The following is a 24,503-nucleotide window of genomic DNA, read 5'->3' as shown; positions in this document are numbered from 1 at the left end:
GCAGGTTCATAAAAAGTGTTTGCATCAGAATTTGGCCAGGACTTCACAAGAGGAGCAATCCTTGGAAAATGCCATGAATTATTTGGATCCTCGGTTTAGGGCCTGTCTCCAAGTTTGGGCAGAGTCCCTGCAGGTAATTTAACCACTCAGGGCTTTGAGACTGAGAGTGCCATTGCCTGCACAAATGTGCATTGGTGTCCTGAAATCCATGTTTGCAGGTAAGGCTGTGGCACCTCCAGTTTTCATGTTGCTGTGCACATCCTGAAGGATGGTGGCAGTTTTTCCCTGGTTTTCCCTGGTTTTTTTCCTGGTTTTTTGTTTTGTTTTTGGTTTTTTTTCGGTTTTTGGGGTTTTTTTGGGGGGTTTTGTTTTGTTTTGTTTTGTTTTGTTTGTTTGTTTTTCTTTTTTTGTTGTTGTTGTTGGTTTTTTTCCCCCTGTTTTCTTTCTTGGTTTTTTTCTTGGGTTTTTTTCCCCCTGTTTTTTTCCTGTTTTTTCCTGGTTTTTTTCCTGTTTTGTTTGCAAGGAGCAAACCAGAGGGCTGTGTGGTACCTGAGGCCACTCTTGCACTGCTCGCTTGCCCAGCCCCTGCAGGGATGGCTTCCAGCAGGGACACCACTCTGGAAGGGCAGTTTTGGGGTGATTTGGCCAGGCAGGGGGCACTGGGGCACAGCCAGGTGCCCGTGGTCCTGCTGACATCTCTGATTTCTGTTCCTTGCCTGTACATGAGCCCTGAGCCCCCAGAGCCTGAGATTTCTGTGACTTCCCTTGAGCATTCACAGAGCAGAGCTCAGCCTGGAGCAGCTTCCCTGATGTGCTGGGATGATTTGCAGACCTGGAGGGGAGCCCAGATTCCAGAGCAAATCTGCTTTTCTTGACAAGTACAGTGTGCTGGTCCTCGGGGGAGATGGGAAATGCAAAGGCAAAGATCTGAACCTGCAAAAACCAAAGTTCCTTGTTGCTCCTGGGGATTTTAAATCTGGGTGCTGTCCCTGGTGCACTGAGGTCGCTCCTGGTTTGTCTTGGACAATTTTGTGTCCAAATCACATTCCCCAGACTGCAGTGGGATGGGCTGAGTGATTCTCCCAGAGAGCCACAGGAGTTGTGGGGGCTGCTTCCTTTGCAGTTGCCTGGGAAAGGAACTTCAACTTCTCCAAATTATCTGTCACTAGAAGATTTTTTGCCTTTCTTCACCTGAAACTTTCTGCCATTTAAAATGGACACTTGGAGAGGGCAAGGCTCAGTGTCCTCAAAGCTTCATGTTTCCACTGCAGGCCAGTTAAAGTGTGTCTGTGCTGAATTGTTTCCTGCTTCTAAAAATGCAAGTTGAAATTGGGTAGTGTTATAAATTCATATTACAGTATTGGCTTTTCACAAATATTAGAGTAGGTACTAGATGTGTGGTGTTGAAATGGTTTTTATGATATAGTTTTCTTTAAAAGTAACATAAGCTAATAGTGTCTTTATAGTGAGTAAACTTCCTACTCAGTTAGATAACACCCAGTGAAAATACCTGATACTGACACCAGTTACCAGCACCAATCATCTGTAGAAATTAGAGACCACAGACTAATTAAAACTTTTCAAAGTTTTTTATTTTTAAAAAAAAAAATAAATAAAACCACAAACAAAAAATACACATGCTCTAAAAAAGCAGACTCAAGAAATGGCCATGTAAAACAGTTCTTAAAATATAAAAAATAGTTTGTAGAAAAGTTTGAAAATATGTAATGGGTTTATGAATATGCAACAGACTAATGAATTTAAGGGATGTCTCCAAAACAGCAGGTGTGCTCTTAGCCAAATGCCAAACACCCAACCATTATAGCCTTTTGCTTTATTGTCTCTTACTCTCTTATATTAAACTTTTAAATTGTCCCAAAAGAGTAAACCTCATTTTTCACAGGTAGGGAGAGCGTGGAAATGACATTTTAACGGGTTTTAAACTCAATTGTGAAATTTCCAATGTGAGCAGCTGAAAACCTAAATGAGCATTCCCTGGCTTGCTGTGCATCACCAATAACCCAGTGCCTGTTTTGGCAGAGTCCTTCCAGGTTGTGGTGAGAGGAAACGGTTTTCGCCACGCCCGCAACGTCGACCGCGTGCTCTGCAGCTTCAGGATCAACGACACTGTCACCCTCAGTAAGCTCCTGGGCTTTCTTGGAAATGGCAAGCAAAAGGTCTCCATGTTCAGCAAGATTCAGATTGCTTCATTTTATATAGAGGGGTCACCCCCACTGACACTCTGTCAGCCCTTGGTTTGCAGTCTCTTTTTATCGTATGGTCTTTTGTTGCCATCAATAATTTTTGGTTTTGTGCTGGCATAATTTTGCCAGGTAAGCTGTGGTGGTTTAAATAAACATCTGTAAAGTCTCTGGGGGATTTGTCAGGTCTCATAGATAAAAATCTGGTCTTGGTAGATAAAACCAGTGAAAATCAGGAAGTCTGGTCTTCACAGATAGACAGCATTGATCGAACAAGGGCAGCGAGCCTGAGCTTGCAAAATCTATCAGACTATGGGAAAGTCTGGTGTTGCAAGCTGGTAGTAGATACAACTTATTTAGAAAACATAATATTCATAACAGGGGGATTTAAACCAGAATTATTTTTTTTCTTTATTGGTGTCATGCTTCGGTTCAGACCTAAGTATTCTGGTGTCCTGGTGTGAAGGACAGGTGTCTGCCAATAAAGGCAGGAGCTTCTCTTTGAAATGGAGAATGTAAACATTCCCTCCTAATTATTATAAATTTGAAATTAAGGGTCTCTCAGGCAAAGATATGGGAATTAGGAATAACAGTTCTTTGCTAGGAAAATTAAAATAGCAATGCAGTATTACAAAGAACAATCCCAAACCCTGCCAGAGTCAGAATCCAAGCTGACACCCGTCAGTCAGTCAGGGTGTTGGCACAGTCCCATTCAATGGTGGCTGCATCCTCCTGCAGGGGCAGATGTGGTTCAGCTGGAGCAGTGCTCCTGGAGAAGGTGCAGTTTCCTCTGAAGCTCCAGGGATGATGTGGAAAGGTCTGGCTTTCCTCTGGAATCCAGTGGAAAGAAGGTTCCTTGGTGTCCAAATTCTCAGTTTTTATCTGGGTAGGAAATGTTTGGCTCCTCCCCTGGGTGGAGCATCTCCCAGTGGGATGATGGAATTTTATCAGTCATGCCCTGGGACTCACTGGCCATGAACAGGAGATATCTCCTGGAGGGAGGATGGGCTGTGGGAAAGATAAAGATGATTGCCCAGCTGGTTTAAAGATGGCCCATTAGCAGGAGATATCTCCCAGGGAGATCAGGGTCACTGCCCCACCCGGCTGCAGCAGATGGGGACAGAATTCACATTTCTGGCCACATTCTCTATTGCAACCCAAGACATCTGGTTTATACAAACCCCAATACTTCCATGATTAACACAAATCTTTTATCAGTTATCACAGGTTTCCTTGGCTTTCCTTTCTGACTCTGGCAGGCATTTGGATCTCCAGACATGGTGGCTGTGGCACAGTAGTTATGGGATGAGGAGCTTTTCATTTGCAGGATGCAGAAGGGATTATTTTTTAAGATTGCTGGTGGCACTGTGTGAGCAGATGAGTTTGAGGGGGTGAAAATACAGAAGCAAGAAGCTTCATTAGCTGTGGAAAGTGGAGATCAGTGTGTTTGGAGCATGTGGGTCACTGGTTTTTGGAGCAGGGGATGTTGCTGAGGCTGCTTGCCCTGTGTGGGATCAGGGAGCCCTGGGGCAGGTCGTGCTCCTGCAGGAGGAAACCCTCTGGACCTGCCAGTTCCTGTGTCACCAGGCTTGGCTGGCCCTGGCTGACATCTGCAGAATCCAGATGTGCTCCGTGCTGAGGATGTGAGCAGCAGAAGCTGCAGGGCTCTGGAGCAGGGCACTCATCCTGAAGCATCCTCAGGGAGCTGGGAATGCCATCCCTGAGCTTCCACTGCTCAGGGCCCTGTCTGGGGAGGCACGGACACAGGGAATGGTGTGAGGGTGCCCTCAGCCCAACACTGGGCCCTGCTGAGGAGGAGGAGGAGGAGGAATCCTTCCTCCTTCTGTGCTGACTGCAGGTCCAGCCCAGTCATTTTTTTATGCTTATCCTAAGGCAGCCCCTGGGCTTTTTGAGTTTGAAGCTGTGGAAAGTGAGGATGAGGGCCAGGGCCCTCTGCCCCATGCACCCAGGGTGTCCTGGCTGCTGCAGAGGTGAGGGTGAGCTCACCCTGCCTGGCTGGGTGCTCTCTTTGCTCTGTGCTGTGGCAGGGAAAGGCCAGAACCCCAAATTCTGGGTGCAGCCCCTCCCTGGGTGAGGGGAGTTGCCAAACCCAGGTGGGGACTGGCAGAGCTCTGCTGGGTTTGAGCTGCCCTGGGGAGATCCCAGAGCCTGCAGCCCCTGCCTGCTGCTCCCAGCTCAAACTGCCTGAGAGAACTGAACCAGGATTTTATGGAAACCTCATGGAGGTTGGAAAGCTCAGCTGTCTTTGTTTGCCCCAAACCCCTCTGCCTCTGATTGTATCAGGGAGGGAGGTGCTTTTAAAGATAAGACTAAGCCAACAGTTCCTGAAGCCTTAAATTATCCCAGCTGAGATGCAGTGAGCATGGCTAGGATGTGCTGAGGTTAAAGGCATGAGCTAATGGGGTTTTATTGGGATTATTGGCACGGAAAAGTGGCAGGTGAAGAGAGCATCGACTCATAATGTTCATAGTTATGGGGGGGAAAAAAAAGGAACATCTGTAGAAGCCATGAGGAATATTTGGCAGAGCAGAGCTGTAATCAGATGCATGTTCAGCAGCAGGGTGTTCCTGCCAGCAGCAGGGCCTGGGAGATTTGGGTTCAGCCTGCACAGAGTTAAAAGTAATTACCCAGTGCAGTGACTTATGACTGCTCTGTGGTGCTAAAATGTCTGAGTCTGCCCAGACTGTGCAGGAGCCAGCAAAGATAGCTCTGGGCAGAGAGGCTGACTCTGTCCTAAGCAACTGAAAGCTGAATGAGAGATGAAGGGTTGTGGAGGAGCAGGAACCACAGCAGGGCTGGGCTGGATCTGCTGCACTCCAGTGAATGCTCTGCATGCTTGGCCAAAGCCCATCCTTGGCACAAACTGGCCTGGACCTGCTTCATTCAGACCTGGGAGCAGGACAGTGCAGGGGATCAGCAGAGAGAGGAATTTATGGGGGACTGGATTCCCAGACTGCCCAACAAATATCTCCTAAAAGTTGTCTTTAAAAGTTGTTTTTAAAGCCTGACAGATTGCTCCATTTCCCTCATCTCTCATTTCTCCTGGCAGCACAGTGCTTTTCTTCTGATATCCTCTTCACTTTCTTGCAGCCCTGTCACTCTCAGCACAGGAATGTTTTGCTTTGCAGTTCCACTCTCCAAGCCCTGATTCCCCTGCCTGATCATATCACTGTAACCCTCCACTGAATCTTTTCCTTCCTAGCAGCAGATTTCCCTTCCCAAGGCAGTGCTAGAGAATGTCCCTCTCTGTACCAGCTCCCTGAGGTGCTCTGGGGGCTGTCACCTGGAGGAAGGACACAGTATTAGATTAATTAATCTATATCTGATAATTAGATAAAGAAGAATGCTCTAATCTTCCCAAGGTGAGAACATGCACCAAGGAGAGCTTGGCTCTGATTCTGAAGGCTGGCTGAAGTCATTGCTTGTCAGAGAATACAAAGAAGGAAGAAATGGTTTCGTTTCCTTTGAGTGCTGCCCCAGCCTCCCACAAGGCTCAGAAGTTTTATCCAGGCTCCCTGAGCCTTGTGCTCCAGGCTGAGCAGAGGGATGAGCCTGGGGCAGGTTTGGTTTGTGCTGGGTGGGAGGCTGGGGGCTCTGCCAGGCTCCCCCAGTGCTGCAGCTGCTGCTGGGCTCCAGTGGGGAGCTGATGGGGACAGCCCAGGGCTCCTGGTGAGAGCAAATCCAGCTCAGAGCAAATCAGCCCTGGGGTGCTCTGCAGCTTCTGCTGCAGTCCAAGCTCCTTCAACACTTGTTTGTGGGCACATGAGCCCCTCAGAGCAAATCCCTGCATCCAGGGACTGCTGGCAGTGTGATATCCCTGCTCTGTGCTTCCCTTGTGATGTCCCTGCTCTGTGCTTACCTTGTGATGTCCCTGCTCTGTGCTTACCTTGTGATGTCCCTGCTCTGTGCTTCTCTGCTGCCCATCCCTGACTCTGCTCTGTGAGGCTTTGGCACCCAGAGCTCGTGTCCCTGCACACAGCACTTACAGCTGATCTCAGTCTGGTTTTCATTACAGCATTAGCAAAACATTTCTTATTTATGGCTCTTTCTCGCAGGCAGTTTCTGGCTCAGAAAGCATTCCAGGCTCTTCCTGCATTCCCAGCTCCCACAAAATGGGTTTGAAGCACAAACTTTGCTAGCAGAGTTGTCACAAGAGTGGCACGAGGAGGAGTCAGGCAGGGGAGCAGACCCAGCTTGGGTGGTGGGGCAGAGAACTGGGGAGGGGTTTTGGCCCAGCTGAGGTGACCAAGGGACAGTGGAAGGGCTCAGGATGACTCCAGGTGCCTCTCCAGGGGGATGAGGTGCAGCCAGGCTGGGCTGGAGTCTCCCCTGCTGCAGGAGCAGAGGTGTGGGAGCAGGGACAGAGCCCTGCCTGCAGCACAGCAGCACACACTGTCCCCAGTGCACAGAGGGGCTGCTTGGTTTGCTGTCCCTCTGGAGCTCTCCAGGCAGGAGTCAGAGGGACAGAGCTGTGCAAACCAAAGGGATGCTCTTTTGTCTGCAGCAGAGGGAAGGAGCTGCTCATTTCTGTGGTGAAGCACAAACATGCTTCAAACTAACTCATCCTGCAGCAGCCTGGAGCTCCCAGGACTGATAAACTTTCTAGAGAGCCATGGGCTGGTGGGAGCTGGGAGTGGGAAGGAAGAGAAAGAGAAACAAAAACCTGATGAGACCTCAGTGAAAGGCCTTGCAAGATGAAGCAGCTTTTGTTTCAGTGAGTGCTGGCATGGAGAAGCCTTTGGCCTGGCTGCCAGAGTTAGCAAAGGAGAAAAGAAGACACTGACCTTCCTTTTCTTGGCATGTGTGCACTGAGACAATGTCATAAATTCGTGGGAGTTCATGATATTGTCATAAGTGGGGCTGAGAACAGCACTGTGGGACCAGATGTGCCACCACAGCTCATCAGGCAGCTGAACTCAGGATCCCCCTCTTCCCTTCACAGCACAAAGCTCTGACTCAAGCCCACAGAAGAGAGGATCAGTCTGTGCTCCTGCTTCTCAGGCAGTTGCCTGCTGGTGGTTTCTCTCACTCTCTTAAAACCAGTGTAATTCAGGCTGGAAGCTTTAACTGAGGTTCAGATGCTTCTGCCTGAAAATGCAAAATTTTAATCTACAACTTTCTTAACGTGGCTGTGTCTGTTGCAAGTGGCCCTGGGCCCTGCACAGAGTGATCTGTGCTCTGACCTCCCAAAGAGCTCCTGCAGCTCTGCTGTGGCTCCAACATGAGGCAGCTCTCCACCCCCATCTCCTTTATGTTTCAGGAGTCAGGAAAACCACCATTTCAGCTTGCTCTGTGAGGCCTGTGTGCAGATCTGGCAGTAAATCCCACCGTTTCCCTTTGCAGATGAGAAGCCTTTCGTGGTGGAGGACACCTACCTGCTGTGCCCAGCCCCTGTGCTGAGGGACGTTGGAATGTATGTTCTCCCTGCCCCAAAATTCCCTCTGCTGTGGGGAGCTGGGGCTGGGTCTCCTCCCTGTCCTGCTCCCTTTGGATCCCCAGCTGCCATTCCCTCCTGTTCAGCTGTGCCCTGGAGCCCAGATCTGCAATAAAGGGGGTGCCCTGAGCATGGATGGAAATGGGAGCTGCCCCAAAACAGAATTCCCAGCAGGAAAACATGGAGTCACAGTGGGAAGGGCTCGGATTTGGGACTTGCCAGAGCACAGATCTGGGGACATTATGGTGCAGCTGCAATAAAAGGTGGTGCCCTGAGCATGGATGGAAATGGGGACTGGTGTTCTTTCCTCAAGGACAGAGCTCCCAGCAGGAAAACATTGGAGGGTCCCACCCAGGAAAAGATGGAATCTTTTGTTGTGGAGCTGCATCAGAATATAAATGGCAAAGCCTTCCAGGCCATGGAGCTGCTGGCTTTGCTGTCCTCCCCCTGAAGAGCCATTCTGGGGAGCAGGGGGGTTCAGGGCGTGGGCACCAAGGGGAGCAGGGCACAGGGCCAGGCACCAGCAGAGGGAATTATTCTGAGCACCAGCAGCCCAGGGCACAGCATGGCATCAGACAGAGCTGCCCTGACTTGTCTCTTGGTTCTTTCCAGGGAAGCAGCTCTTCAAGTCAGCATGAACGATGGTCTGAGCTTCATCTCCAGCTCTGTCATCATCTCCAGCACACACTGTGTAAGTCTGGGCTGCTGAAATGCTTCTGTGGGGTGCTGGGCTCTAGCAGCAGCTGTGCTCCATCAGCAGCAGGTGCTCTGCCTGCTGAGGGATGTGTCCTCCCTTGAGGGTGGGTTTGAACTGTGGCAATGTGACATTTTGGGTGTCTTGTGCCATAATGTGGCTAAACCCTCCAGTGAGCACCTCAGGCTGCAGGGCTGGGCTGGCAGTGCCCTGGAGGTGCCTGTGCCTGCCTGGCCCTGCCCAGGGAAAGGAGCAGCTCTGTGCCTTCCTCCCCTGGGCTGGTCCCTCTGCAGCAATTCCAGCAGCTGGTCAGCCCCTCTGCAAGGAGACCAGGAATGTGCTGGGCTCCCCCCAGAGTGGGGGCTGTCAGGGAGGAATTGCTGCACTCAGGCCCTGCTGGGACCAGGATGATGACATTTGTAATTCCCAGTAATGCTGAAGGTGCTGAGTGCTGGCTGTTGGCAACAGGGCATGAAGTGGGGGCAGTGAAGGAATTCATCTGGAATTCCCAGCAGTCATTCATGCTCCAGTCTATTCAGCTTTATTCAGCTGTGGGCAGACCTAGCATTGTCCAGGCCATGGGTGAGGCACTGCTTTAATTTTCCTGTGAACTGACTTAAAGTAATTTTTGGGAAGCCAGAGCAATGATGCCAGAAAGACTTAAAAATGTGTCCTCAGCCTGTTTTTGTCCCCAAGCAGCAAAGGCCACAGGGTGTCTGTGCAGAAGGAGAGGCCAAGCACTGCATCTCCCAGAAGGGTTCTGTGGCTGGGGCACCAGCTGAGAAAAGGCTTTTGTGTCATCCAGCTTGGTCCTTGCTCAACAAGGACAAGATTGTGTGGAGAGAGTTTGCAGAGCTTACAGGAGAGGTTATATTCCAAAACTGACAAAGATTTCCTTGTGCCTTAAAAGAAGGGAATTTATTTTATTTGTCAAGTTTTGGTTTCCAGTTCATTGATCACTGGCAAAAATGTATTTGCCTGTTGTCAGCACACAGGGGTTTGCTGTGCTTCACTCACATGAGGCAGGACCTGAGAAACAATTCTTACAGAAAAACTATTCCTTCCTCATATGCTCTCTTCCAGGGTTAGAATTATTATTTGTAGGTTCGAGGAGATTAAATTCCTGTTAATCTTCTGTTGTTTAACAGCTGTAAGGAACTTTTGAAAAAGCCTGTGCTGAGCAGCCCCAGCCCCAGCCCTGCCCCTGGAGCTCCTGCAGAGACATTCAGTGGCTGCTTTGCCAATTGTAGCTCAGGCTTCAGCAATGGGGGCATTCCTCCTGGGCAAATGCACATTTTGTCTTTGTAGCAGAGTTTTATGTTTTCAAATCATTTTTAAACATAAAACTGAGACTAATAATACTGATCATTACTGAGACTGCAATGCTGTCTTTGATTAAGGTTACAAGGGCTCCAGTCCTGGAAATACCCCAATACAAAATGAGCACCAAATTGTTTCATTGCCTTCAGAGCTGGAATTGGGTCTGTTGGACCATCTGCAGCTCAGGTGGGAGAGTGAGAGCTGGGACATGAAGTGGGAGAAGGAGCAAAGCCAGCAGCTCCATGGCCTGGAAGGCTTTGCCATTTATATTCTGATGCAGCTCCACAACAAACCCTCCCTTCCTCTGCCTCCTGCAGGTGACCTGCACAAACCCAATTTCCCTGTAAGCAATAACTGTCATTTCCTATCAACTGTCCATTTGCAAGCACTCTCTGCAGTTAACCCAGAGAAGCAAACATTCAATTAAGAGCACAGCTGAAGCAGACAGCTGCTTTCCTGACAAGCAAAGACCAAAAATGAGGAGTCAGAAAAGTCAGCTGGACTTTGACTCCCTGCTGGAAGAATTAGCAAGTGGTGGCTGGTGGAGCTGGGAGATCTTGGAAAGGGATTTCCTGCTGGTGCTGTATGAGGAGTTTGAAGAACTGGGAGAGAGGAAAGTGTTAAATGCTGGGCTGTGGATGTGCAGGTGTGCCCAGGCACTTGCACAGCAAGAGAGCAGCAAAGGGAAGGTGCAGGAGAGGAGAGAATTGCCAAGGCTGTGTCTGGGGGCAGGAAGGCAGGGCCAAGTTCTGCTGTGCAGAGAGAGCATCTCGGAGAGCAGCCAGGATGGGAATTGAAATGAGCCTTTGTTCGTTTTCTAAAATGCTCCCAGAAGAGGAAAAACCACTCATGACCTCTTGCACTGGTGGCTCTCAGACCCAAACTGCAGGGACAGCTCTGGGCTGGGAGAGCAGGGGCTGTCACAGATCAGTAAATGCCTTGGGTGCTGCCTGAGGTGGGTGGAAACAGCCCCTCTGGTCTGGCTGCTCCAGCTGAGAGATGCAGGAGCCATCAGGAGCAGCTAAAGCTTTGATCTTTCCACTGGAGAGGTTTTGGAGCTGCCAGAGGAGGTGGGACTGGCACAGCCCCACTGCAGCCAGGTGTCCCAGCTTCCTCCCTGTGGCAGGTTGGAAGAATGAAGGAATTTGCACCTTTGTGTGGATGGATTTGACCTTTAAATGTGGAGAAAGTCAGAAAAACAAGGAGGGCTGCAGCCTGGTAGTGAAAACCAATGACCTTTCACTGAAAGCCTGTTTTGGTTGGGTTTGTTGTGTTTTGGTTTTAATTCAAAAGCAGTGTGCAGTGTTAATGTAATTCTGAGTGGGGTTTTCTCAATTGTGGCTTTGTTCTGGGGGCTGTGCCAGTGATCAGTGCCCCTAAAGGCACTCCCTGGGGTGTCAGGAGAGGCTTTTTGAGGCTGCCAGAGTCCATTTAATGAGAATTTCCTGGGCCCTTGGCTGGCTGTTTGTTATTACCTGAGGCATTGCTCAGTGGGAGCTCCAGAGATTTCAGGTTTGCTTCTACAAGAAATTGCTCTTAAATGCTGCAAATGTTAAAGGCAGGAAATGACTTTGCTCCACAGGTCACCTGAAGAGTTAAATTCAGAGATTATTTCACTCAGATATTGCTGCAGGGGCTGGTTTGTAATACCCTGAAGTGTGGTTGTCATATTGCAAAACCCATTTCCTATGGGTTGGGAAACAGGGAGTCACAGAAGAGACCAATAAACTGGAGGTGGGGGCAGGACAGGATGGAAGTTTAGAAAAGCTTTAATTTGAGAACATGACAATAGTTTGTGGCTGTGCCCCTGTGCCAGTGCTGAGGTTAAATAGGAAATGCAATCCAGGATCTCTGCACACACGGGCACCCCACTTAGTAATGAGCTTGAAACAGAGCACTCTGAAACAAAACGTTTCCTTTTATTGAAATGTTTTTCTGTTGCAAATGTGATTTCAATTTAAACTCAGTTTCAGAAGGAAACTTATGCCAGAGCTGCTGCTGTGTGTGTCCAGGTCGTGCTGGCAGGTTCTTACCCATCAGAGCCTGGGGGAGCCCCTCCTGCTCAGCTCAGGGGCTGGAGGGAAAGGTCAGTTTTGTAAAGATCAACACAGTCAGAAATCCTTATTCCATAAGGACAAACAGCAATCAGGGGTTAGAGAACTGTCTTCCCCACCAAAAGATGTTCCCTTGTGACAGAGGGTGCAGTGATCACTCCTCCTTCCCTCCAGGTGTTTGCCTGCTCTGTTTGGAGTGTGAGTTCCCCAGGACAGAGGTTGTCCCTTGCTCTGGGTCTGTCCCTTGCTCTGGGTCTGTCCCTTGCTCTGGGTCTGTCCCTTGTTCTGGGTTTGTCCCTTGCTCTGGGTTTGTCCTTCCCTTGCTCTGAGTTTCCTTCTCTCTCACTCTGGGTTTCTTTCTCTCTCATTCTGGGTTTCCTTCTCTCTCACTCTGGGTTTCCTTCTCTCTCACTCTGGGTTTCCTTCTCTCTCATTCTGGGTTTCCTTCTCTCTCACTCTGGGTTTCCTTCTCTCTCACTCTGGGTTTCCTTCTCTCTCACTCTGGGTTTCCTTCTCTCTCATTCTGGCTTTGTTTCTCTCTGCTCTGCCTTTGTCCAGCCTGTGGGGAAGGGAGGCTGCTCTGCTGCTTGCCCTGGGTTGTAAAGCAAATAAAGGGATGCTGGAAAAGTGTTTGCTGCTCTGGTGTCCTCTCAGCTGTGGAAGGAGAGGAGGGAAACAAACCATTGCCAGAGGGGCATTTTCATGTCCCAGCACAGAAAAGGGGAAAGGAGCTGGGATCCCCTTTGCTGGTGACCTCAAGCAGGTGCTTGGTGCTCACATCCCCTGCTGGGCTTGGCTCACACAGACACAGACACAGGCTGCCCCTGCAGAGCAGAGTTTTCATTTCCTTTTGGAAATTCAGACACGTTCTTTCTGTTATATTAAAAAAATTCCTGTATGTGATAAATGAGGGTCAGTGATTCCTGCTGCTGTGTGCACTGTAAAGTGAGAAACTAGGAAATAAAATCTTAAAGGAAAATAAGATTAGAGAAAACAAAACAAACCCAAACACAACAAAAAATGCCCATCTGCTGTGTAGCAGCATCTTTTGGAAAACCCTCAGCAATAAGCCATAGTTCCACTGAAATTCCAGTGAGCTGATTCCTGGTTTTCTATGAACAGATTTGTTTTTGTTTCTGTGTTAGAGGATGTGTAAGAGGAAAGAGGGGCTTGGTACCACAGCTCCTGCCTCAGCTTTGTCTTGCCTCATGATTGCAGCCACGTTTCCAGGGCAGGATTTTGGGAGGCTGGTCTTGGGCAGAGATCTCAGCAGGGAAGAGCAAAGGAATGTTCTTCCAAATTTTGATTTAAAAAATAAATAGAATGAAAAGAGACATTTGAAAGGCTTCAGCCCTTTTTCACCAGCTGTATAAGAGTGGGAGGGGGGGTCTCAAAATGCCAGTGGAACTTTTACAAACTCTTTGAGAGGAAGATTTTTGTTCCTGTTTATCATTCAGCTTGGCTAAGTGGCAGCTTCTATCTCAGCACAATCTGTATAAAACCAAATTGCACAGAGTGACAGCTGAATTCTGAGTGAGACTGGGAAGATCTGGCAGCTCCAGCCCTGCCCAGTCCTCTGGGCTGGTTTGCTGCTGTGATACACAAACCCCAGCTAGCCAGAGGAACAGATGTGCTGGGGTATCAAAAATTGGCCTTTACAGGTTGTTCCTGAGGGCAAGAAAAGTAAAAATAAATTCTATTTTTAAAAATAAACAAACTAGCAAACAAAAAACTAGAAAACAGTTTGAAAGCCACTTTAATTTGTTTTAGATTTTTGAAAATTTATTTTAGACTACTCTTAATGACTAAATAATTGTTTTAATATGGGGCTAAGGGGGCAGATAATGATTAGCCATAAAAAGCCTGATTTCTTCTACAATTTCAAGGCAGTAAAACATTGAGATCACGTTTTGTAAAGCATTGAATAGCAGCAGGTTGCACTTTTCAGATGATGGATGTGTCTTTATGCAGTTTGTCGGGAGGAACAGCCCCCAGTACAGCTCTCTCTTCTCAAATGAGCTTTTCTTGTGTGTGTTGGGCTCCAAGTTCCATTTCCAGCCATGCCCTGGGTGAATTCTTCCCCTGTGTGGATCACCTCCTCTTGCTTCCAAGTGTCAAAGATCAGCTTGACTTGATCCAAGCTCTCCAGAAATTCCTTCTGCACCAGCAGAGAGTTTGGGAAATGCTCTCAGCCTGGTTGTTCTTCCATTTCTCTGTGTTCTGGAATGATGGAGGCCATCTGGCCCCTGGGTTCAGGGATCCAAGCAGGCATTTCTCACCCCACAGGTCACCCTGTCCCTGGGTGGGGGGCTCTAAGTGTCTGGCTCTTGCAGCAGGGGATCTCAGAGAGGTTTAGTCAGGCCTGGCTGCTCTGGGATCAGCTGGACCCTGGGCAGGTCCCTGGCACAGCTCAGGGACAGGCACAGCTGGTTTGGGTATGATGTGAGCAGCAGGAAGGGGTGCAGAGGAGCTTTCCCTGGGAGCAGTGTCCCAGCTGGAGAGGAGGGGACCTTCTGAGCTAGAGATGGGGAGACTCCCCGAGTGTCCTTGTGCTGGCTGCTCAGAGCTCTTGGAAAGCTCCTGCCAGAGCTGCCCTGAGCCAGCACAGCTGAGAGGAGCAGCAGGACCTGGGTCATGGTCATCCCTGCAAATTTTCTGTTTGGAGTCAGCTGTAACACCAACATCTCTGTCATTTGTACTGCAGGAGGCAAGATCTGCAAAGTTGCTTAAACTGCAGTGAAACCTTGGCAGCATTGTGGCTGCCCCATCCCTGGCAGTGCCAGGGCCAGGCTGGATGGGCTGGGAGCAGCTGGGACACTGGGAGGTGTCCCTGCCATGGCTCTGCAGGGGTGGCACTGGGGGGCTCTGGGGTCCCTTCCCACCCAAACCACTCCAGGATTCCACAACTGTGTTGTGAGCTCTTCTTCAAATCCTCCCTTAAGTATTCTGAGGAATGGTACATGAATTTTAATCTGAATTAAATGTTTAATATAACTGGGAGGGTTGGGGAGGTCTCAGCCTGTCTGCAGTGGGGTGGGAGGGCAGGAGCCCCATTCCCTGTGAGGAGAGAGGGAAACACCCCTGGTCTGCCAGTGACACTGAGTGACATCAGGGACAGTGACATCAGGGACAGTGACATCAGGGACAGTGAGTGACATCAGGGACACTGAGTGACATCAGGGACAGTGACATCAGGGACAGTGAGTGACATCAGAGACACTGACATCAGTGACACTGAGTGACATCAGAGACACTGAGTGACATCAGAGACACTGAGTGACATCAGGGACAGTGACATCAGAGACACTGAGTGATATCAATGACACTGAGTGACATCAGGGACACTGAGTGATATCAATGACACTGAGTGACATCAGAGACACTGAGTGACATCAGGGACCACGGCTGAGGGGCAGCACGTGGGGACACAGCTGGGGGTGCAGGGGGGATGTGTGTGAGCACAGCTCAGGGTCACACATGTCACACGTGTCACACATGTCCCAGGTGTCACATGTCACAGGTGTCACACACATCCCACACATCACACATGTCACACAAGTCACAGGTGTCACACATGTCCCAGGTGTCATACATGTCCCAGGTGTCACACACGTCACATGTGCCACACATGTCACACGTGTCCCAGGTGTCACACATGTCACAGGTGTCAGACATGTCCCAGGTGTCACAGTGTCCCCTCTCTGTCCCCTCCAGTCCGACGGCTCCATCCTGGCCATTGCCCTGCTGATCCTCTTCCTGCTGCTGGCTCTGGCTCTGCTCTGGTGGTTCTGGCCCCTCTGCTGCACCGTGGTAAGTGACACAAACCAGCACAGGGCAGCATTTCAGTGCTGTGCGAAACGAGGGAGGGAGGGTTTCCCCTGACTGACCCCAGCACAGAGCAGCATTCCTGCCCCTGTGGCTCTGCTGTGGTTCTGCCCAGCCATGCATCAGAGCCATGGAGCAGCAATGCTGCCAATGCCCAGGCCTTGTCAGGAGCCTTTCAGCCCTGTCTTTTGGTCACAACATGGAAATAATTTGCAGAAATGCATTCCTTGCCATGCCTGTTCTGGATTTTCTGACCCTGGTGCCAGCACAGCCATGCTGGAGGGCTCCTGTGGAAAGGCAGGACTGATCAGCCCACACTGGAGTCCTGGTTCTGCCTCAGGTGCAAGGAAAAGACATTTCTAAGTCCAAAATTTTGCAAGATGAACTGTGTGTTCCTGGATCACCATGTCTGAAAAGCACTTTGAATGTCCCAGTGACAGTGGAAGTCTGACTGTGCTTCACTGAGCATTGTCCTTCCTCCAGGCCCTGTCACACCTGGGCATCCTGCTGAGCCCTGTGTGCCAGACCTGTCACACCTGGGCATCCTGCTGAGCCCTGTGTGCACACACCTGTCACACCTGAGCATCCTGCTGAGCCCTGTGTGCACACACCTGTCACACTGAGCATCCTGCTGAGCCCTGTGTGCCAGACCTGTCACACTGAGCATCCTGCTGAGCCCTGTGTGCACACACCTGTCACACTGAGCATCCTGCTGAGCCCTGTGTGCACACACCTGTCACACTGAGCATCCTGCTGAGCTCTGTGTGCACACACCTGTCACACCTGGGCATCCTGCTGAGCCCTGTGTGCACACACCTGTCACACCTGAGCATCCTGCTGAGCCCTGTGTGCCAGACCTGTCACACCTGGGCATCCTGCTGAGCCCTGTGTGCACACACCTGTCACACTGAGCATCCTGCTGAGCCCTGTGTGCACACACCTGTCACACCTGGGCATCCTGCTGAGCTCTGTGTGCACACACCTGTCACACCTGAGCATCCTGCTGAGCCCTGTGTGCCAGACCTGTCACACCTGGGCATCCTGCTGAGCTCTGTGTGCACACACCTGTCACACCTGGGCATCCTGCTGAGCCCTGTGTGCACACACCTGTCACACCTGGGCATCCTGCTGAGCTCTGTGTGCCAGACCTGTCACACTGAGCATCCTGCTGAGCCCTGTGTGCCAGACCTGTCACACCTGGGCATCCTGCTGAGCCCTGTGTGCCAGACCTGTCACACCTGGGCATCCTGCTGAGCTCTGTGTGCACACACCTGTCACACCTGGGCATCCTGCTGAGCCCTGTGTGCACACACCTGTCACACTGAGCATCCTGCTGAGCCCTGTGTGCCAGACCTGTCACACTGAGCATCCTGCTGAGCCCTGTGTGCCAGACCTGTCACACCTGAGCATCCTGCTGAGCTCTGTGTGCCAGACCTGTCACACCTGAGCATCCTGCTGAGCCCTGTGTGCCAGACCTGTCACACCTGAGCATCCTGCTGAGCCCTGTGTGCACACACCTGTCACACTGAGCATCCTGCTGAGCTCTGTGTGCCAGACCTGTCACACCTGGGCATCCTGCTGAGCCCTGTGTGCCAGACCTGTCACACTGAGCATCCTGCTGAGCCCTGTGTGCACACACCTGTCACACTGAGCATCCTGCTGAGCCCTGTGTGCCAGACCTGTCACACTGAGCATCCTGCTGAGCCCTGTGTGCACACACCTGTCACACTGAGCATCCTGCTGAGCCCTGTGTGCCAGACCTGTCACACTGAGCATCCTGCTGAGCCCTGTGTGCACACACCTGTCACACTGAGCATCCTGCTGAGCCCTGTGTGCACACACCTGTCACACTGAGCATCCTGCTGAGCCCTGTGTGCCAGACCTGTCACACTGAGCATCCTGCTGAGCCCTGTGTGCACACACCTGTCACACCTGGGCATCCTGCTGAGCCCTGTGTGCACACACCTGTCACACCTGGGCATCCTGCTGAGCCCTGTGTGCACACACCTGTCACACCTGAGCATCCTGCTGAGCTCTGTGTGCACACACCTGTCACACCTGGGCATCCTGCTGAGCCCTGTGTGCACACACCTGTCACACCTGAGCATCCTGCTGAGCCCTGTGTGCCAGACCTGTCACACCTGGGCATCCTGCTGAGCCCTGTGTGCACACACCTGTCACACTGAGCATCCTGCTGAGCCCTGTGTGCACACACCTGTCACACCTGGGCATCCTGCTGAGCTCTGTGTGCCAGACCTGTCACACTGAGCATCCTGCTGAGCCCTGTGTGCACACACCTGTCACACCTGGGCATCCTGCTGAGCCCTGTGTGCACACACCTGTCACACTGAGCATCCTGCTGAGCCCTGTGTGCCAGACCTGTCACACTGAGCATCCTGCTGAGCCCTGTGTGCCAGACCTGTCACACCTGAGCATCCTGCTGAGCTCTGTGTGCCAGACCTGTCACACCTGAGCATCCTGCTGAGCCCTGTGTGCACACACCTGTCACACTGAGCATCCTGCTGAGCCCTGTGTGCCAGACCTGTCACACTGAGCATCCTGCTGAGCCCTGTGTGCACACACCTGTCACACTGAGCATCCTGCTGAGCTCTGTGTGCCAGACCTGTCACACCTGGGCATCCTGCTGAGCCCTGTGTGCCAGACCTGTCACACTGAGCATCCTGCTGAGCCCTGTGTGCACACACCTGTCACACTGAGCATCCTGCTGAGCCCTGTGTGCCAGACCTGTCACACTGAGCATCCTGCTGAGCCCTGTGTGCACACACCTGTCACACCTGGGCATCCTGCTGAGCCCTGTGTGCACACACCTGTCACACCTGAGCATCCTGCTGAGCCCTGTGTGCCAGACCTGTCACACTGAGCATCCTGCTGAGCCCTGTGTGCCAGACCTGTCACACTGAGCATCCTGCTGAGCCCTGTGTGCCAGACCTGTCACACCTGGGCATCCTGCTGAGCTCTGTGTGCACACACCTGTCACACCTGGGCATCCTGCTGAGCCCTGTGTGCACACACCTGTCACACTGAGCATCCTGCTGAGCCCTGTGTGCCAGACCTGTCACACTGAGCATCCTGCTGAGCCCTGTGTGCCAGACCTGTCACACCTGAGCATCCTGCTGAGCTCTGTGTGCCAGACCTGTCACACCTGAGCATCCTGCTGAGCCCTGTGTGCCAGACCTGTCACACTGAGCATCCTGCTGAGCCCTGTGTGCACACACCTGTCACACTGAGCATCCTGCTGAGCCCTGTGTGCACACACCTGTCACACCTGAGCATCCTGCTGAGCCCTGTGTGCCAGACCTGTCACACTGAGCATCCTGCTGAGCCCTGTGTGCACACACCTGTCACACTGAGCATCCTGCTGAGCCCTGTGTGCCAGACCTGTCACACCTGGGCATCCTGCTGAGCCCTGTGTGCACACACCTGTCACACCTGGGCATCCTGCTGAGCCCTGTGTGCACACACCTGTCACACCTGGGCATCCTGCTGAGCCCTGTGTGCCAGACCTGTCACACCTGGGCATCCTGCTGAGCCCTGTGTGCCAGACCTGTCACACCTGGGCATCCTGCTGAGCCCTGTGTGCACACACCTGTCACACTGAGCATCCTGCTGAGCCCTGTGTGCACACACCTGTCACACTGAGCATCCTGCTGAGCCCTGTGTGCCAGACCTGTCACACTGAGCATCCTGCTGAGCCCTGTGTGCACACACCTGTCACACTGAGCATCCTGCTGAGCCCTGTGTGCCAGACCTGTCACACCTGGGCATCCTGCTGAGCCCTGTGTGCCAGACCTGTCACACTGAGCATCCTGCTGAGCCCTGTGTGCACACACCTGTCACACCTGGGCATCCTGCTGAGCCCTGTGTGCACACACCTGTCACACCTGAGCATCCTGCTGAGCCCTGTGTGCCAGACCTGTCACACTGAGCATCCTGCTGAGCTCTGTGTGCACACACCTGTCACACTGAGCATCCTGCTGAGCCCTGTGTGCACACACCTGTCACACCTGGGCATCCTGCTGAGCCCTGGCACTGCCTTCCCAGCGAGGAGCAGGGCAGGGGCTCATTGCTGAGGAACTCTCAGTGCAGGCAAACATAGAACAAGAATTAGGGATGCACAAATGTCAGCAGAACTGGAGCCTGGGTTTGTGACTGGGTTTCAGAAGCTGTTTTTAGGCTGCCCAAACTGGCTCCAGTTTCTGGGTCACCATCATTACTCCTGATTTTAAATCACAGACCCAGTGTTGCAAATTTGCACCATGTTGTACCAAACCTGCAGTGCAGAGCAGAGAGCTCTGGGGCCACACACTGCAGGAGCCACTTGCTGGAGGACGAGTCTCAGTGCTGAGATGTGTATCCAGAACAAGGGTGAAAATCTTGCAGGAAAAATCTTAGTTGCCTATTTCTGTTCCTGGCTGAAAATGGGGATTAAATGCTTCTTTTCACAGTAGTTTGGCACCTCTGTCCCGAGATGAAAACCAGAATGGAAAAAATATTTATTTGGACTTTCAGAACAATAAAAGAAAAAAAATTGATTCTAAAATTAGCCAAAGGACTAGCAGTGGTAGATTGCTGAGAGTTGTCTGAACTAGATGGCCCATTCCCAGAGGAGCTGGGCCAGCTGTTTGTTGTGGGAGTCAGTGGAGATGTGCCCTGTGCAGACTTTGCACCTGGTCTGGAGGAGAACTGAGGGGATGGAGGGAAAACGCTCTCAGGGGTGCTGGTTGGAGGTTCTGTGAGAGCAGAAGGGTGAAGCTGATGAGAAGAAGGCAGCAGTGGAGGCAGCAGGGCTGGAGCTGGGGCTGTGGGCACTGGGGCCCTGCTGCAGTGGAATCAGTGAGGACAGTGCTGCTGCCACAGCCCCAAGTGTGAAACACCCAGATAAGCAAGGTGGGTCAGCAGAGGGGGGAGTCTGCTCCACGTGAGACTTTACAATCTTAATATTGTCCAGATTTAAATCCTCCAGCTAAAACATTTGCTGTAGATAAAAGCTTTTCCTCACTCTCCTCCTTCACCTCCCACGTTCCCCCCTAGCAGGTCTGCAGGTGGGCACTGCCTCACTGGTATTTTCCAGTGCAGTCAAACACTTCCCTGTAGCTGTTGGAAAGCTTTCACTCCAAGAGCCTGATGAAATCTCCTCCACCTCTCTGGGAGGTGTTTGGCAGAGGCTCAGGATCCTCACTGTGCACTGCTCACCCAAAATCTCTGTGAAATTCAAGATAAAGCCGTGGAGGAGTGCCCAGGGTCCAGGCTGGGGCTGGGCAGAGGGAGCCCAGCAGAGCTCAGGGACTGCTCTGGAAGTGGCACAGGGAGGAATGCAGCAGTGTCAGGAGTGAATTAAGGGCAGAGGAACTGCCTTGCACAACACCCAGAGCTCCAGCCTCGAGCAAGCAAACCACAGAGACATGGCCCTGGAGTCCAGCCCAGAGATAACTGGGGATGTGTCAGGGGGAAAAGGAAAATAACACACCACAAACTCTTCTCTTACCAAGTATAAATTTGTTTCTGAGTGACAAGCACATTTCTAAACCCTGAAATTCCTCTTGGCTTGCTTTTTAATTAAATAGGAGTCATTACTATCCAGCAGTTCTTCAGGAAAGACACTGAGCCAGCTCCATCCCTGGAGAAAATGGACTGGAGTCAATAGACTCACTCTGGAGGTTTATCTGGAGCCCAGTATCTGCTTGGCTCACACCCATGAAGGAATGCTCTTTCCAAATGTATCTAAGTTTATTGGTCTCAGAAGTATTCTGGGCTGAAGTCTGGAATTCACCACTCGGTTTACAGTAGAGGCAATTGTTGCTTAGCAGATCAGAACAATAATAACTCTTTGCTGTGCCTGATATACCAGCACAGGCAAAACTTCCCTGGATACCTGTGGAGGCTGCTCCAAAAGCACGGGAGGCAGGCACTGGGCTCTCCAAGGGTTGTAGGAGGTCGATAGAATTACAGAAAACAAAGGAGCAATTCTGCCCTGCTGAGTCCCCAGCACTGAGCTCCAGCAGGAGCCATGGCAATAGGGAGCAAGCACAGACTCCTCTGAGGGGTGACCCCTCTCCCGAGCTGGGCAGATGTGCCCAGCAGCAGATCCAGCCCTGGCTCCCATCCCTCCTCACTCCTGAGCACACACAGCCACAGCAGGGCTGGCTGGAATCGCTCTGGGGAGGAGGCCAGCGTGAGCCTCGGGTTTAATGTGGGTGTAAATCAAATGGGTTCTAATGCAGAGCAAGCCAGAGAGATAACCAAGCTCCAGAAGTGTCCTGAGGAGGGCTTGAGGCACGTTGTTGGGAGTGGAGCTGCTGGAAGTGTCTGGATGCAGAGTGGAGCAGAATTAATGGAATGTGCTGGGATGGTCTCCCTTGCTGGGATGCTGCTCATCCATCACATCTCCAGGTCTGAGTCTTTGCCTCCCTTCTGCAGAGTGCAGGGTGGCCTGGGGGGCTGGGCTGGGTTATTTGCCCGTAGAAAATCTGCCCCACCTCACTCATTTTCATACTGCAGTGATTTTAAATGCAGGGGTGTGGCTGGCAAACAAATGAGGTGTTGGTATTTAAGCATCCAACACCAGTTTTTAACTTGAAAGCTGTTTTCTGGAAGTAAGCTTGGAAGAACCCAGCAATCCATTTGGCTCTCAGTCTGTACTGCAGCTGACCAGAAGTTTTGGAAACAAAAAGCTGGATGGAGAAAATACAGAAAATATAGATTAAAACCACATGGCTAAAGTGGTGGAAGAGCAGGGGAGGAAATGCTCTGCAGAGCCCTGGAGAGCTGTGAAATGGCAGGGTCCCCTTGGCTGGGTGGGGATTCCTTGCACAGATCCCTGGATTCTGCACTTGTGCTGCTCTGGGGAAGGGAGCACAGCATCATTCACCAGAAAATTCCCCAGAGCCAGTGAGCAGGCAAGGCTCCTGTGCACAGCCCACGGTGGCCACCAGGGTTTTCCTTTGCCCAGAAAAGGGATTTCTTTTCCCTAGTTCCCAAGGAGGTGGGTCAGACCCTGGAGCACACCCCAGGGCTCTGGCCTGGTTTGTCTGTGGGTGAGCAGCCCAGCAAAGGAAGGACCTGTGCAGACACTGAATTTTTGCAAACTGCACCAGGGTTAATTCAAGCAGATGATGTCCTGTCTTTCCCAAGCAGATGATTCTGGCATCTGCTGTGACCCTGCACTGAATTTGGCTTGTGCAGTTCCCCTCCAAATCTTAGGGGAGATTTCTTTTTCAGCCTTTTCTTGTAGTTTTAATCAGTTAAAATTGAGCTTCTGAATCTGCTGCCAGGCTGACAGGAGAGGTGAACTCACAAGGATGAGTTGACTTTCCACTGGACCTCCTGTACCTCCTACTTGCATCTCTAAGAAGAAGATTGTATTTTATTGCAGTGAAGAAATTGGGACAGGCCCCTGCTTGTGGCAGCTTTGAAGTGTAGAGCAGATCTCCAAGGGTTTAATGGACACTGAAAGGACACAGAAGATATGACAGAAATAAAAAGGAAATGTTCCTTTACCCAACTCATACCTCAAATATGAAACAGTCACAGGACTGAGAGGTCAAAACTATAAATATGTAAGGAAAAAAAATAGGAAATTAGTCAGATGAATCATAGTTAATGCTATTAAAAATTCTTGTTTGTTGAGGTAGCAAGAATACATAATCAGTGTTTTCCAGAAGAGTGAAGGTAATTAAGGACAGAAATAATCTGCTCAGTTAACAGCATTTCCAAATTGTAGTCCTAATTAAAGGCAAAGTCCTTCATTTCTTATTTTGCACTGTTTGCTTCGTTTTAAATGATGGTGTGTCCCATCCTGCGGCAGATACTCCCCTCTGACAAGAAACATATTGCCCCTATTTATCATCTGAAACTCCAGGGATGGCTCCTGTGTGATTGCTGGACACAGTGGTGGAGATCTCTGGGCTCCCAAGACAGAAAACATCCTGGACACATTCCTGGAAGATGCAAAATCTGGATTCAGCATGTGCTTCCTTATGCCTGAATGGCTACAGAACTCTCAGGGTGACAGAAAATTCGTCCTGCCCAATGTTTTCAACCTTCCAGGAGGTGGCTGATAGCATTCCTCAGTGCCCCAAAGAGGATCTCAGTGCCTCAAAACAGGATCTCAGTGCCCCAAAACAGGATCTCAGTGCCCCAAAACAGGATCTCACTGCCCCAAAACAGGATCTCACTGCCCCAAAACAGGATCTCAGTGTCCCAAACAGGATCTCAGTGTCCCAAACAGGATCTCACTGCCCCAAAACAGGATCTCAGTGTCCCAAACAGGATCTCAGTGTCCCAAAGAGGATCTCAGTGTCCCAAACAGGATCTCAGTGCCCCAAAACAGGATCTCACTGCCCCAAAACAGGATCTCAGTGTCCCAAACAGGATCTCAGTGTCCCAAACAGGATCTCAGTGTCCCAAAGAGGATCTCAGTGCCCCAAAACAGGATCTCAGTGTCCCAAAACAGGATCTCAGTGTCCCAAACAGGATCTCACTGCCCCAAAACAGGATCTCAGTGTCCCAAAACAGGATCTCAGTGTCCCAAACAGGATCTCAGTGTCCCAAAACAGGATCTCAGTGTCCCAAAACAGGATCTCAGTGTCCCAAACAGGATCTCACTGCCCCAAAACAGGATTTCAGTGTCCCAAACAGGATCTCAGTGCCCCAAAGAGGATCTCAGTGTCCCAAAAGAGGATCTCAGTGCCCCAAATCAAGGGTCTAAGTGTCCCAGGACAAGGGTCTCAGTCCCAAAATGAGGGTCTCAGTGCCCCAGAGTAAGGATTTTATGCTCACAGGGCTGTGACTGTAACAGTCCAAAAGGCAGAAGGAAAAGATTTGTGCTGTTGGAAGGCCCAGGCAGCGAGTCAGAAATGAGATTTTTTTTTTTTGTAAGATTTGAACTTTGAAAGGTCATACAGGCTGCAAGGCCCAGGAGACTGAACTCCCCC

The 24,503-nt window shown here is 51.0% G+C and overlaps 1 protein-coding gene across 1 annotated transcript in view; it reads left to right on the top strand.

Annotated features, from left to right (window-relative positions):
* Positions 1–24,503, top strand: part of ANTXR1 (ANTXR cell adhesion molecule 1) — a 69,503-nt gene that overhangs the window by 22,094 nt on the left and 22,906 nt on the right. The window contains 4 exon segments of the mRNA XM_056508545.1: positions 2,041–2,139; positions 7,566–7,635; positions 8,269–8,347; positions 15,439–15,534. Coding sequence (XP_056364520.1) covers positions 2,041–2,139; positions 7,566–7,635; positions 8,269–8,347; positions 15,439–15,534 — 344 coding nt within the window.

This window comes from Oenanthe melanoleuca, chromosome 22 (assembly GCF_029582105.1).
Source record: "Oenanthe melanoleuca isolate GR-GAL-2019-014 chromosome 22, OMel1.0, whole genome shotgun sequence".
NCBI classification, from domain to species: Eukaryota; Metazoa; Chordata; class Aves; order Passeriformes; family Muscicapidae; genus Oenanthe; species Oenanthe melanoleuca.
Note: the sequence above shows the minus strand (reverse complement) of the source record. Positions and strands in the feature narration are given on the sequence as shown.